General features: G+C 41.4%; 1 protein-coding gene across 5 annotated transcripts in view; it reads left to right on the top strand.

Moving 5' to 3' along the window:
* Positions 1 to 13,275, top strand: part of SORCS1 (sortilin related VPS10 domain containing receptor 1) — a 581,948-nt gene that overhangs the window by 414,787 nt on the left and 153,886 nt on the right. For all 5 annotated transcript variants that reach the window (XM_061162594.1, XM_061162593.1, XM_061162595.1 and 2 more), the window contains exon 6: positions 1,307 to 1,371. In XM_061162594.1, the coding sequence (XP_061018577.1) occupies positions 1,307 to 1,371 (65 nt within the window). The remainder of the gene's footprint in view (positions 1 to 1,306; positions 1,372 to 13,275) is intronic.

The following is a 13,275-nucleotide window of genomic DNA, read 5'->3' as shown; positions in this document are numbered from 1 at the left end:
TTATACATATGAATATGAAGTGTTTAAAGCAAAACTCCACCATGGCTCTCAGTTTGATGTAGCGTGATGGCTGCTTTTACACAGGGAAAGACAAAAATAACTCTAGCATACTGTTATAGGGTTTATATTTTAAAAAAGAAATATTTGTGGTAGCAAGAGAAAAATTTTCCTGCTGTAACTGGGAACTAGGTAATGGAGGAAGTGACTTTTCAGATGCTTCTTAAAATAAGAGTCAAGGGAGATGAGGTGAACCTAGAAAACAGCCTTTCATGCTGGAGAGAAAAGCACACAGGGGCTCACATAGGCTAAAGAAGGGCAGGAGACACTTTCAGAAGTGGCGCGTCTTCCCCTGCAGCAGGAGGGAGACGGCAGAAGCGAGATGCATCTGGGGTACCCCACTGAGACCTGAGTGTGTTCACCATCTACATTTTCTCATGTGGATTTGATGGTGGAGCTGAGGGGCTCAAAGGAGGCAAAAGGAGACCAGTTTTAAGGTGTGTTACCACCTTCCGCTTGGAAATGAAATTAGTGAAAGTTGTGCAAGTCCTGATAAAAAAAATTATAGACAATCCCAAGTTTAATTAATCTTGTTGAATGAAAGTCTTACGAGATGGAGTATGATGGCCCATATTACTTATGTAACAGGATAATTATTTTCTATTTAATATGGCTCACTGCAAGATAAGACTAAATAATATGTGCCTCCGAGGCATTTTAAATAGACTTGTCTTTAACTTACACTTGTGGCTTCCAGCACACATCATAAAGCGAATGCAACTGCATTTCCCCCTCATACTGGTTCAAAACCACAGAGAATGGTCACCCTGCACTGTTCTGTCCACTACATTTGTTGGGTCACATGGTCTCTTCATAGGGCAGTAGTAGATAGTTCTGCACATTTCAAATAAAAACATTAATTAGATCAGTTTGCTATGTAGATCACTGTTCAAATCATCCCGCTAAAGCAGCTTGCCTGGCATCTGCCTGATAAGTCTTGAAAGTTTAATATACTGTCATTGAAATTGTTGCATATGACATGTGTGGGACTTATTTGCAAGTCTGAGCTAATAACACACAATATCCTTGCCAGAGTTAAGCCTGGCCTCCATCAAATAAAGGTTTCATTATCAGCTTCATTTGAAGTGGAAATTTTACTGTCAGGCTATATCAATAAATACAGTAGACATATCCCAAGGATCGTGGCTTTAAAATCCTGTGAACGTTAGTATAATAGTTTGTGGGGCTCAGCTGAGTTTCTGTGGGGCATGTGGGGTTTCATTAATGTTGATCTTTCTCCATCATTTAGGTCTGTGATGGGGTCGAACAAGGAACCAGACCTTATCCATCTAGAGGCCAGAACTGTGGATGGTCGTAAGTAAAGCCACTTTTCCATGATGCTCATAGTAATAATTTGTTTTATGGATCTGCCATGAATTACATCTGTATTAAGGGAAATCACAGTGGCACTAATATAAGTCATTTGGACCTGAGGACTTTTTTTCCTTTTTTTTGTCCTTAGTAATCTAGAGTTTTTTTGATAATTCTCTACAACTTTCATTCAATCAAGGGGTTTTTCTTTGCAGGTGATGAAAAAATTCCAAAATCTCTTATTGCTAAAGTAAACATGTATTATTATTGTGTTCAGTTTAGTTCAGTTGCTCAGTTGTGTCCAACTCTTTGCAACCCCATGGACTGCAGCACGTCAGACCTCCCTGTCCATCCCCAGCTCCCAGAGCTTACTCAAACTAATGTCCATAGAGTCAGTGATGCCATCCAACCATCTCATCCTCTGTCGTCCCCTTGTTACTGCTGCTCTTTTGATGTAATTTTTTCACCAGTTTCCCTGTTTTATCAGATATCATCCAGGCAATACCTCACAGTCTAGTGGGAGATTCACAGAGTACTTGGAAAGGGCTTGCAGGAGAGAATCAAGCAGCAGAAGGGAAAAGTCAGTTGGTGGCTCTGAAGGCCCCTGGTTAGATTGGCTGAGTGAAGGATTGTGTTTCCTGTGGACATTGTGACTAGCACACGATGTGGAAGGAGCTGAAGATCCGCAATCCAAACACATGTCTGATGGCTCACAAGTTCACTCTCTTGTGTGACCTTGAAAGTCTTTACGCCTCTGTTTCCTCACTGTAAATTGAAGAAGTTAATAACACTGATTCCTACAGTAGCTAATATTTACTGAGCACTCGCCCTGTACTAAGAAATATACTAAGGGATTTCTATATTTTATCACAACTATCTTCACAACTTGTAGGTGGTTCCTATTTTATGGATGAAGCAATCAAGGCATAGAAAGTTTAAGTAATACGGTTAAATGACGCGGATTTCCTTCCCCTTCTTTGGTCCTGAGGATCTCCAGAAGGGCTGAGCATTTCACAGGGTACTACCAGGCCCAAGATGGGTGCTGTAGGTGAAAGAGTAAAGGGGGAAATATAGAGAAGAAAGAAAGGATGAGAGAGAAAAGGCAGGTGGAAAGGAAGAGGTCTCCAGTGACGAGAAGCGGAAGAGAATGGAGTCTCCAGTTACCAGCGAGCCAGGAGTCTGGTGGAGGTTGTCCAGCACTGAGCAGAGGGTTATAATCCAATTTTGGAGACCTTCCCTGCTTCAAAACTACCCCTCACAGTTCACAGACTTTACCATTACTAACTCTGAGCCTGTCTACATATCCTCCACTCTTTTGATGCAAAGGCAGATGATACCCGTGGTTTACCATCTCACAGCTGAAAGAAGCTGGTCACCGCGCCATCCGCACTCTCCAGAAACCACACCTCTTCCATCACTGTGCACTCACAGGGAGATAATTTCATCTCCAGAGGTTTCTTTCCCTGTGTATGGGGTGAACATATATCCTTTGGCTGAATCAGTTGGGGGACAGATCAGGGTCCAAGCTGACCATCTCCTTTCTCCTTATAACCTGAGAAAGGGCTATGATATGCAACGTGCCCAGATTGTACCTAACACAGAATAACCTCAGCAATTTAGAGCTGCTTCCTCTCCTCTTTGAAAGTGGGCTCTGTCTAGTGGTGACCAGAGATGGCAATGTTACCTTGGATTCCAAGGTTCAGTTCTCAGTACACAATAGCCAGAGCTGTCTTTTCTGAGGTCAGAAGTTACAATGTCACCTGTCCATTTTCTCGGCCTCGTTTCAGTCTGTGCCCTCCTCATTCCTCACCTGGGGGTCTTTGGGTTTGCTTTTTTTTTTGGGGGGGGGGGGTTTGCTTTTAATTCTTAGACCTGCAAGGTCTATCTTCCTATAAGGCTCCAATACCTGGTGTTTCCTCTGCTTGGAATTCATTTCTTCCCTCTTCCCTGACCAATTCAGCATAACTCATCACTGGTGATCATCCAGGTATCTGGTTAAACATCCATTTTTTAAAAAACTTTTAATTCTGAAATAATTTTAAACTCACATGAAGTGAAAGTTCATCAGTCATGTCTGACTCTTTGCAATTGCATGGACTGTAGCCCTCCAGGCTCTTCTGTCCATGGAATCCCCCAGGCAAGAATACCGGAGTGGTAATATTTGAGCCTCTCCCTTCTCCAGGGGATCTTCCTGACCCAGGGATTGAACCTAGGTCTCCTGAATTGCAGGCGTATTCTTTACCATCTGAGCCACAAGGGAAGCTCCTTAGACTCACATAGAAGTTGCACACACACACACACACACACATAAATAGTAGAGTTCCCTCAAATCCTCCACCCAGCTTCCTCCAATGATAACATCTAATATAACCACAGAATTATAGCAAACCAGAGAAAGCATCCCTGGTTTCTTAAGACTTCTTAAGTATGTCTTTCTTGAACTTCTAATCTAAATTTGTTTATTTTGTGTTTGCTTTCCTCCAACTCTATTATTTATCTTTATGGTGCTCATCTTAGCTTGAAATTACACATTCCATTTACACGATTATTTGATCATAACTTTTCCTCTCCACCAGCCTGTAAGTAAGTTCTGTGAATGCAGGAGTCGAGTGTACCTTTGCTTGCTAGTGCATCTGCAGCACATTCCACAGTGGCTCCTTGTAGAGAGAGCTTACTGAATGAACGAATACATAGTTGACCAATTTTCAGTCAACTGGCTACCTAAACTCACTTACAGGTTTTATGAAAAATTTAGAGCACTGCATCTCAAACTTGAACATGCATAGAACCCACTTAGGGATCTTGTTAAAATGTGGATTCTGATTCAGTAAGGGCCCAAGAGTCTACAGGTGAAGCTGGTCTGTGGAACACGCTTAAAGTAACAAAGTCTCACAACGAGAAACTAATGAAAGGGCTTTAGGGTCTGTCTCCCATGACCACACTCCTTGTTTAGAAAGCTCTGGATGAAATTGGTAGCATCCCAGTTTGCTTTTATTTTCCAGCTTTGGGGGATTCAGCTGCTTTCTGGCTTGTGGCATCTAATGCTCCTCATTCCGTATCCTGAAAGCAACAAGACCGTCACTTTCCCTGATCGGCAAGTTTTCTCTCACCCAGCAACATTCCTGTGCTCCTTGCAGGCACAGAGGCTGATAATGCCAAACTGTCATCTCAGGCTCAGCTTTCACAAGACGGGAAATACATCAGTTCTAATTTTATTTATTTATTTTACTTGTTTTTTTTTTTTTTGCAAAGGCAGCATCTTCAGAAACTATCCAAGAGTGAAAGTTCAATATAGGGATTTAATTTGAAAAGTTATCCCTATCAAAACAAAACAGGAGAAAAAACACAAAACCTACCATTGAAATAAAGGATATAAGCATAATGCCTGACCTGACTCAGTGTAAAAAAGAGATTTTTTTTCGGTATCATATTCCCTCTGTCTGTCTGTGTCTCTCTCAGAGAGTCAGTAACCATGGCTTCAGATCAAAGAAATAGAGAGGAGGAGGAAAGAAAGAGAGAAAACAGAGAGGTCAGAGTAGCAAACTGTTAGCAAATATAACTGAGCTTATATTTATCAGAATCAGAATCAGACTCCAGGCTGGACGGTTGCTCCCAGAAATCCAGTATCTATGTTATCTCTCCACATTCTGGGATTGGGTTTCCTCTTTTGTTTCTCCATCCCTTTCTTACTGTTTAGTATGTGAAACCCGTTATTTGTATTCTAGGTCATACATTTAGTAGGACATATGCCCAAATAATACAAGTTTTTAAAAGTTTATGGCAAGTTTTTTTTTTTTTCTCTGATTTTAATGGGTTTAGGAATTTTGTCACCAATTCGCTGAGACTTCTGACACACAACAAAATCCCTCCTTATTTTGCTCATCACCATGGGGCGGATGGCAAATGCTTATCTGAGCTTGCTGTTGGAAGTTTAGTTTTAGTCTCATTTCAGATCGCCCTAGATTACATTTTATAACTAATTTCTGTTTCAGCTGAAATCTCTATATTTGAGGGGAGATGAGCTCTGGAAAGCTTTTTCTCTTTGAGGGTCTGTGACCAACATGGACGTTTCTTGCTGACTGTGCTCTGAAATGTGGATGTTTTGTAGTTTACACCTGTGACAAGGATGTTATTCTTTCTTGTAGTACCTCTCTGCCTTGGGAGGCAAGCTGAAGAGAGCAACCTCAATTACAGTCAATCATGGGATGTATTATTGGAAAATTCTGAATGTATTTATTGTACTTGGCATTTGTTATTGGCCCCTGCATTCAACTGCAGACAAATTGATATCTCCTCATCCTGGAAACAAAGATTTTACTGTTTAAATACTGTGTGTGTGTGTGTGTGTGTGTGTGAGAGAGAGAGAGAGAGAGAGAGAGAGAGAGACAGAGAATGTGCACACACACATGTGTGGTGTGCACCTAATACATTAAAACTGCTACCCAGTATATGAAAATTGTAAAAAGGAAACCTACATTCTATTGATTTACCTAATATAGATATATGTGTGTAAATATAATGTATATAGTGAGAAAATGTTGACCAAACTGTTAGATTGAAATCTTCTTGAAAAGTCACATCTTATTTAATCTTGGTTCTGTGTGTAAGCATAGTTCAGAGCCTGGCACATTTAACGTGTATTGACCCAGTGAATATCTCCGTGTCACTGTATGGGCAGGTCTTCTTAAAGAAGGGGCTATAACCATAGGATGTTTAGTCCCATAGGGCTAATGGATGAGATGAGCATGAGAAACTCACAACTCCCTGAAATCCTGTGCCACATTGTATGTATGCATGATCTGGGGGAAAAGACCAAAACTTTTATCAGAATTCTTTGCATGATAATTATCCATGGGTCTATAGTCTTATATTTGTGCTTGTCTATAGACATCATCTTATAAGAGAACCTGCAATACCAAATTTGAGCTTTATTGCTTCTCCATTTTATTTCTGAAATGAAAGACCTGGCCAGTGACCTGAATGTTTTCTGTACCCGTGATGATCCATGCCAGCAGGGACAGGGGACAGGGGACAATTACTGGTCTCCTTGTCTATTTGCATGAGTCACTAACCTTATAACAGCTTGCCATAGGACTAATCTCTTTCAATGAGGAGAAACAACCTTGGCCCTTTAACGAACTGTGAAAATGACTGCCCCCAAACTCTGAAATGAAACTCAAAGCAGTATCTTATAAGCTGAGATAAAAATCAAAAGAAACTCACAACTTTGTTTAACCACCATCCCATTAGTTCCGGCTGTAGATGAGAACTGGACATCTCATTTCAACTTTGTTGTTTTCCACCCCTCCAATCAAATTTCCATATTGAACATCATGCATGTTAACACCTGGATCAGGGGGCCCTGCTGAGACACTGTGGGGAGGTGACGGAGCCCTCAATTCTCATCAGTCCCCAGTGTATTAGCAATGAAGTGGTTTGAGTTTATACTACAAGCGTCAATCACTTTTATACCAACAGAAGTAGCAACACTGACAATAACAAGGAGAAGCAGAACTCCGCTGTATCAAGTGAAACGTAGGTCCACTTTCTGACCATCATTCTCATTCCCTAAAGTTGGTATTTTTTAAATGTCTTCCATTGTTGTTGGAAGTTTAGTTTTAGTCTCATTTCAGATCTCTGTAGGTTACATTTTCTAATTAATTTCTGTTTTAATTGAAATCTCCATATTTGAGGGGAGATGAGCTCTAGAAAGCTTTTGCTCTATGAGGGTTTGTGACTGACATAGATGTTTCTTGCTGACTGTGCTCTGAAATCTGGATTTCATAATTTTTTTGACTTATACAGATAAATGTGTGTATACATACATACACATTCACAAATATTCATTTTATAAAACTCTTATGCCAGATTTGGTCTGGGTGAATTCAATAGCAAGTTAAAAATCTTTGCATATACTATATATACGCCTAGCAGTCCTAAATATTCACTGGAAGGACTGATGCTAAACCTGAAACTCCAATACTTTGGCCACCTGATGGGAAGAACTGACTCATTTGAAAAGACCCTGATGCTGGGAAAGATTGAAGGCAGGAGGAGAAGGGGACAACAGAGGATGAGATGGTTGGATGGCATCACCGACTCAATGGGCTTGAGTTTGAGTATACTGTGGGAGTTGGCCATGGACAGGGAGGCCTGACGTGCTGCGATTCATGGGGTCGCAAAGAGTCGGACATGACTGAGCAACTGAACTGAACTGACTGAGCCACTTACTGGCTAATCACTACATAGGGATTCAATTATACAATCAACTATAATTTTGTTAATCACTATCCCTAATGACTCAGATGGTTAGGAATCTGCCTGCAATGCAGGGGACCTGGGTTCCATCCCTGGGTCAGGAAGATCCCATGGAGAAGGAAATGGCTACCCATTCCAGTATTCTTGCCTGGATAATTCCAGCGACAGTGGAGCCTGGCAGGCTACAGTCCACGGGGTCTCAAAGAGTCAGTCACGACTGAGTGACTAACACTTCCACACATCTCATTAATAGACATATAGCTGTTTGGCTATTTCAAACAATGTTGATACATACATGTACACACATGTTACTTACTTGGTTGGTACACATTCAGACAAGTGTAGGGAGCAAGCACTGCTCAAAGAAAAATTACCAAAGGGAAATTCTTAGGTCTGAGAGTGTATACATTTTTAATTTTCATAGACATTGTCACAATAACCTCTGAAAAAGTTGCATCATTGCATACTCTCTGAATATGAGAATGCCTATGTTTATAAGCCCTCAATAGCCCAGGATATTATGAAAGATGTTTTAAACATAGCCCATCTGATGAGCAAAAATGTGGCATATCCATATTGTTTCTATTTGCATTTATCTAATTAAGAGTGAGGTATTGTATTTACTTAATTATTTGCATTTCCTTTTTAATGACCCTTCCCAATGTATTAGATCTTTTTAATGTTCTAGAGGAGATCAACATTTTTGCATTTTATTCAAATCTAAAAAATATCAAACTTGCTACCAGAGTCCCAACACTAGTACACCAATTGGCATTAATAGACCCCATATTTCATAGCCTTCTTTTACCTTCCTTTTAAAAAGTTAATGTATTAATCACTTTTAGGCTTTTAGGGTAGGGCTGGGGAGTAGGTTAGAAGTTTCCACTAATGGTCAGCTTCATATGCTGATAGCTCTCCATCACTGGAGCCAAATCCGGCCTCTATACCCTGACGCTGAATTAAATCTTAGAGACAAGAGTTTTGGGCCTAATAGAAAAGAATAGATAGCTGTGTTGCTTTGCAGGCTAAAGGGGGCCACAGCAAGCTAATGCCCTCAAAATTGTATGTCCCCACCTGGAGGCGAGTAGTGAATAGTTTTATAGTAATGCTTCCAGAGGGCGTGGGCATGATCAGGTCGTGGACATTCTTCTGATTGGTTTGGTGGTAAGATAAGTGGGAGTCAGCATCATCAACCGTCTGGTTCCAATGGGTCTGGGGTCTGTGTTTTTGTGGGCAGCATACAGTTAGTTTCTCCCACCTGGTGAGGGTTTCAGTATCTGCAAAACAGCTCAAAGATATTGTTTTGTATATCACTTGAGGAACCTTCCCTCAGGAACCTTCCCTGAGGCTGCACTATTGTTTCTATACTGTTCATCTCCAGTCTCAGCATTCTCCTCCCTTCCTTAATTAGCAACTGTTTGAACCTCCTGTTGGAACTCAGTGGAGGTCTTGGAGGCTGAAAGAAGCCTGTTTCCTATAATCAAGAGATGGGGGACATAGAAGGCTTTTGTGCCCAGGAGCCCCACAGGGTCCTTCTTGGTTTCCTCACTTCCCAATATATTTACCAAATGCTTTCTTACCTCTTCTTCCTTATCCTCAAATCAAGCTTCCAGGCTTAGCGGGTCCAATGGTACCTAGCACTTTGACCCCATTTTTCGTATTGCAAAAGTCTCTTGATTTCAAAGACTATTGATGTCAACTTGGCCTCTCTGATTTATCAGCCTAAAGATAGCCCTGAAAACCAACCAGAAAAGCATGAAATAAGATAACACGGGCCTCCCCACACAGCAATGAAAAACGACAGTGACAGTGCCATAACAGGCTCGGCTGGGCAGCTTTCAAATTGGGTCCTTTGTATCCATTATGTGCCACTTCCCCTGCCTCCTGGGTGCCCACCCATGTGTGAGCAGGTCTGTGCCCTCAACTCCCAGCCTGAGGAGGGGAACACAGAGGTACATGAGAGAAATTTGTCATCTCCAGATGGGATGTGTGTGTGTGTGTATGTATGTGTATGTTCCAAGAAAATGTTACTAAATGGACACTGAAATTTGAATTTCACATCATTTTCACAGGTCATGAAATGTTATCTTTCTTAGGATTTTTTTCAACCATTTGAAAACGTGAAAGCCATCCTTGGTTCAAGCGTCACAGAAAAACAGATGACAAGCTGTATTTGGATGGACCAGAGTTTTGTCAGCCTCTGAACTACATTGTTGCAAACACAGTTAAAGCCCAAAGTGCCTCTTCCCAAAATGCATCCTCTGATAACCCCAACTAACCATTCTCCTTGAATGGGTATCTATCATTCCTATATCCATACTCAAACTCATTCATGTTAGTCACTCAGTCGTGTCCAACTCTTTGCGACCCCGTGGACTGTAGCCCTCTAGGCTTCTCTGTCCATGAAATGTCCAGGCAAGAATACTGGAGTGGGTACTCATTCCCTTCTCCAGGGGATCTTCCCAACCCAGGGATCAAACCCAGGTCTCATGCATTGCAGGCAGATTCTTTACCATCTGGGCCACCAGGGAAGCACCTGTCATTCCTATGAGCTTAGATGCTCAGTTGTGTCCGACTCTTTGCAATGCTATGGACTGTAGCCCATCAGACTCACATACTATTATCTTATGTGTAATATTGATTTGTATATTTCGCACTTCATAGAAGTGGTATCATGGCTTGTATACCCTTCTGCCTTATTGCCCAGTACGTTGATTGGTGCTCTGTCCATGGTGCTGAATGGAGCTCCAGTGCAATCTTTCTCACTGCTGTATTACTTTACCCTGTGTGGATTCTGCCTATGTTATTCATTCCTACGATAGTGAATGGGAATTTAGGTTGATGCCTGCTAATTCCTTTCTTTGCATGTCTCATCTCTTTTCACCTTCACCATGACCTTGTTAGTTCTCCAAATCTTAACTCTAGGACAAAGGACTAGATTTCTACTGGGTCTTCAGGCTCCTCCAGGACTCAGTAACATTAGTTCCTAAAACACAATTTCTAAGAGTTTGAGCAATTTCTTGTGTTTCTGATTCCAAATTTAAAGCAAAACCAAAAGGTAGTATTGTAAAGGTCTTGCCATTTTTTCATATCACAACTCTTCCTTTGCCCCATATGTTTTTAAGCAGCCAGGATGCCAGCATTGTGCATTATATTCCTATTATTTGTCTGTTGCTGCTGCACTAGATACTTTTTAGCTACACTACTTACAGCAACCCTTGGAAATATGTCCTTTCTCCTTTCTTTCCCTCGCTCCTTTTCCCCACTCTCATTCTTATTCTCTTTCTTTCCTTTAATTATTTTCCTCACTGTAACTATGATGAAAATGAGGTTTGCAGTGATTACATATTTTTGATTAATTATTTTTGCCAATGCTGCAGGGCCAAAATTTGAAGCCAGGTCTGGTTTATTCCAGACCTGTTTATTATTCATTTGAAAGGCATTGTTGGACATGAGTGGTAGGCCAGGTGCCCTTCTAGGCATGAATGAGGGGTGATAAGGGATGTTTCAAAGGCCCCACTCTCATCAAGCTTACCTTCTGGTTAGGGGAGACAGGTTGAGTATATGCATACTGCTAGGTGGTGATAAGTAAAAAGCAAAGTCTATAAAGAGGGGCTGGTTGGAGATGGGGAGCTGTCAAAGAAAGAATCTTTGATAAGGTGGCATTTGGTATTTCAGCTAAGTCTTTATGTAAGTAAGGGAGAGAGGTGGGTCTGCCACATGGAAGAGCATTGCAGACAGTGGAACAGCATATGTGAAGGATTTGGCCTGTGGACATCCAGGAATAACAGGGAGGCAGGGTGGCTGGAATACAAAAAGACAAAATGTGTCATCTCTTTCTGTTTATTCCACTGCCAAAGGCAGGGATTGTACCTATTGATCTTTCAGTTCAGTTCAGTCGCTCAGTTGAGTCCAACTTTTGTGATCCCATGGACTGCAGAATACCAGGCTTCCCTGTCCATCACCAACTCCTGGAGGTTGCTCAAACTTATGTCCATCAAGTCGGTGATGCTGTTCAACCATCTCATCCTCATCCTCTTCTCCTGCCTTCAATCTTTCCCAGCATCAGGGTCTTTTTTAATGAGTCAGTTCTTCACATCAAGTAGCCAAAGTATTGGAACTTAAGCTTCAGAATCAGTCCTTCCAATGAATATTCAGGACTGTTTTCCTTTAGGATTGACTTGTTTGATCTCCTTGCAGTCCAAAGGACTCTCAGGAGTCTTCTCCAACATCACAGTTCAAAATCATCAGCTCTTTGGCACTCAGCTTTTTTATGGTCCAACTCTCACATCCATACATGATTACGGGGAAAAACCATAGCTTTAACTATATGGACCTTTTGTCGGTAAAGTAATGTCTCTGCTTTTTAATATGCTGTCTAGGCTTGTCATAGCTTTTCTTCCAAGGAGCAAGTGTCTTTTAATTTCATAGCTGCAGTCACCATCTGCAGTGATTTTGGAGCCCAAGAAAATAAAATCTGTCACTGTTTCCATTGTTTCCTCATCTATTTGCCATGAAGTGATGGGACTGGATGCCATGATTTTAGTTTTTTTGAATGTTGAGTTTTAAGCCAGTTTTTTCAACCTCCTCTTTCACTTTCATCAAGAGGCTCTTTAACTCATCTTCACTTTCTGCCATAAGGGAGGTGTCATGTGCATATCTGAGGTTATTGATTTTTCTCATGGAAATCTTAATTCCAGCTTGTGTTTCATCCAGTCTTGGCATTTTGCATGATGCATTCTGCCTACAAGTTAAATAATCAAGGTGACAGTATACAGCCTTGACATACCCCTTTCCCAATTTGGAACCAGTCCGTTTTTTGATGTCCGGTTCTTTCTGTTGCTTCTTGATCTGCATACAGCTTTCTCATGAGGCAGGTTAAGGTGGTCTGGTGTTCCCATCTCTTGAAGAATTTTCCACAGTTTGTTGTGATCTACACAGTCAAAGGCTTTAATGTAGTCAATGAAACAGAAATAGATGTTTTTCTATTGATCTTTATTGAACATTTATCATGTTCCAAGTATGATATTCAGTGTTGAGTATGATGAAAATACCAACTTAGTATAGAAATGGTGGATTGAATATACCCACATGTTTCAGAGGCCATTCCTTGAACCTACCCTCTGTCCTGGCATTCATCATATAACACGTGAACACATGTAATGAATAGTACACCCCCATCCCCCAGAAACTCTGGAGAAGGCATGCTGTGTATTTTCTCCCCCATGTGCAAAAATGCTTTCATTTCTTTCTACCTCTCTTCCCTTCTTCCCTCCATTTCCCACTTTCATTCCTATTTTCTTTCTTTCTTAGTATTTGTCCATTTTGCTGTCTCTGCCTCTCTCTCTCCCACCCCACCCCCTTCTTTGTAAATTCAGTTTGGAAAATTACTGGAACGAGCTTGCTCCTGGGTTTTTCATGGCTGGGTGAACCTTATGGATAGCTTGATTTCTTTTCTTGGCTTAAACTGGACTTCTGGTGTGGTGTTCTCATGAAAGAGACAGCTAGCCCTCCTTGAGCCTGTCCCCAGTTCTGTCTCCTGCCTCTGTGCCCTGGCCCATTGCTCCTGCTCTCTGAGTCATGTCCCCCTCACTCCTTATCACCATTCCAAGCAGCCTTCTAGGCTTTTCTCAACTTTTCCATGAAGTC

This window comes from Dama dama, chromosome 15 (assembly GCF_033118175.1).
Source record: "Dama dama isolate Ldn47 chromosome 15, ASM3311817v1, whole genome shotgun sequence".
In the NCBI taxonomy this organism is placed as follows: Eukaryota; Metazoa; Chordata; class Mammalia; order Artiodactyla; family Cervidae; genus Dama; species Dama dama.
The sequence above is the reverse complement of the archived record's forward strand: the minus strand, read 5'-3'. Positions and strand labels throughout refer to the sequence as shown.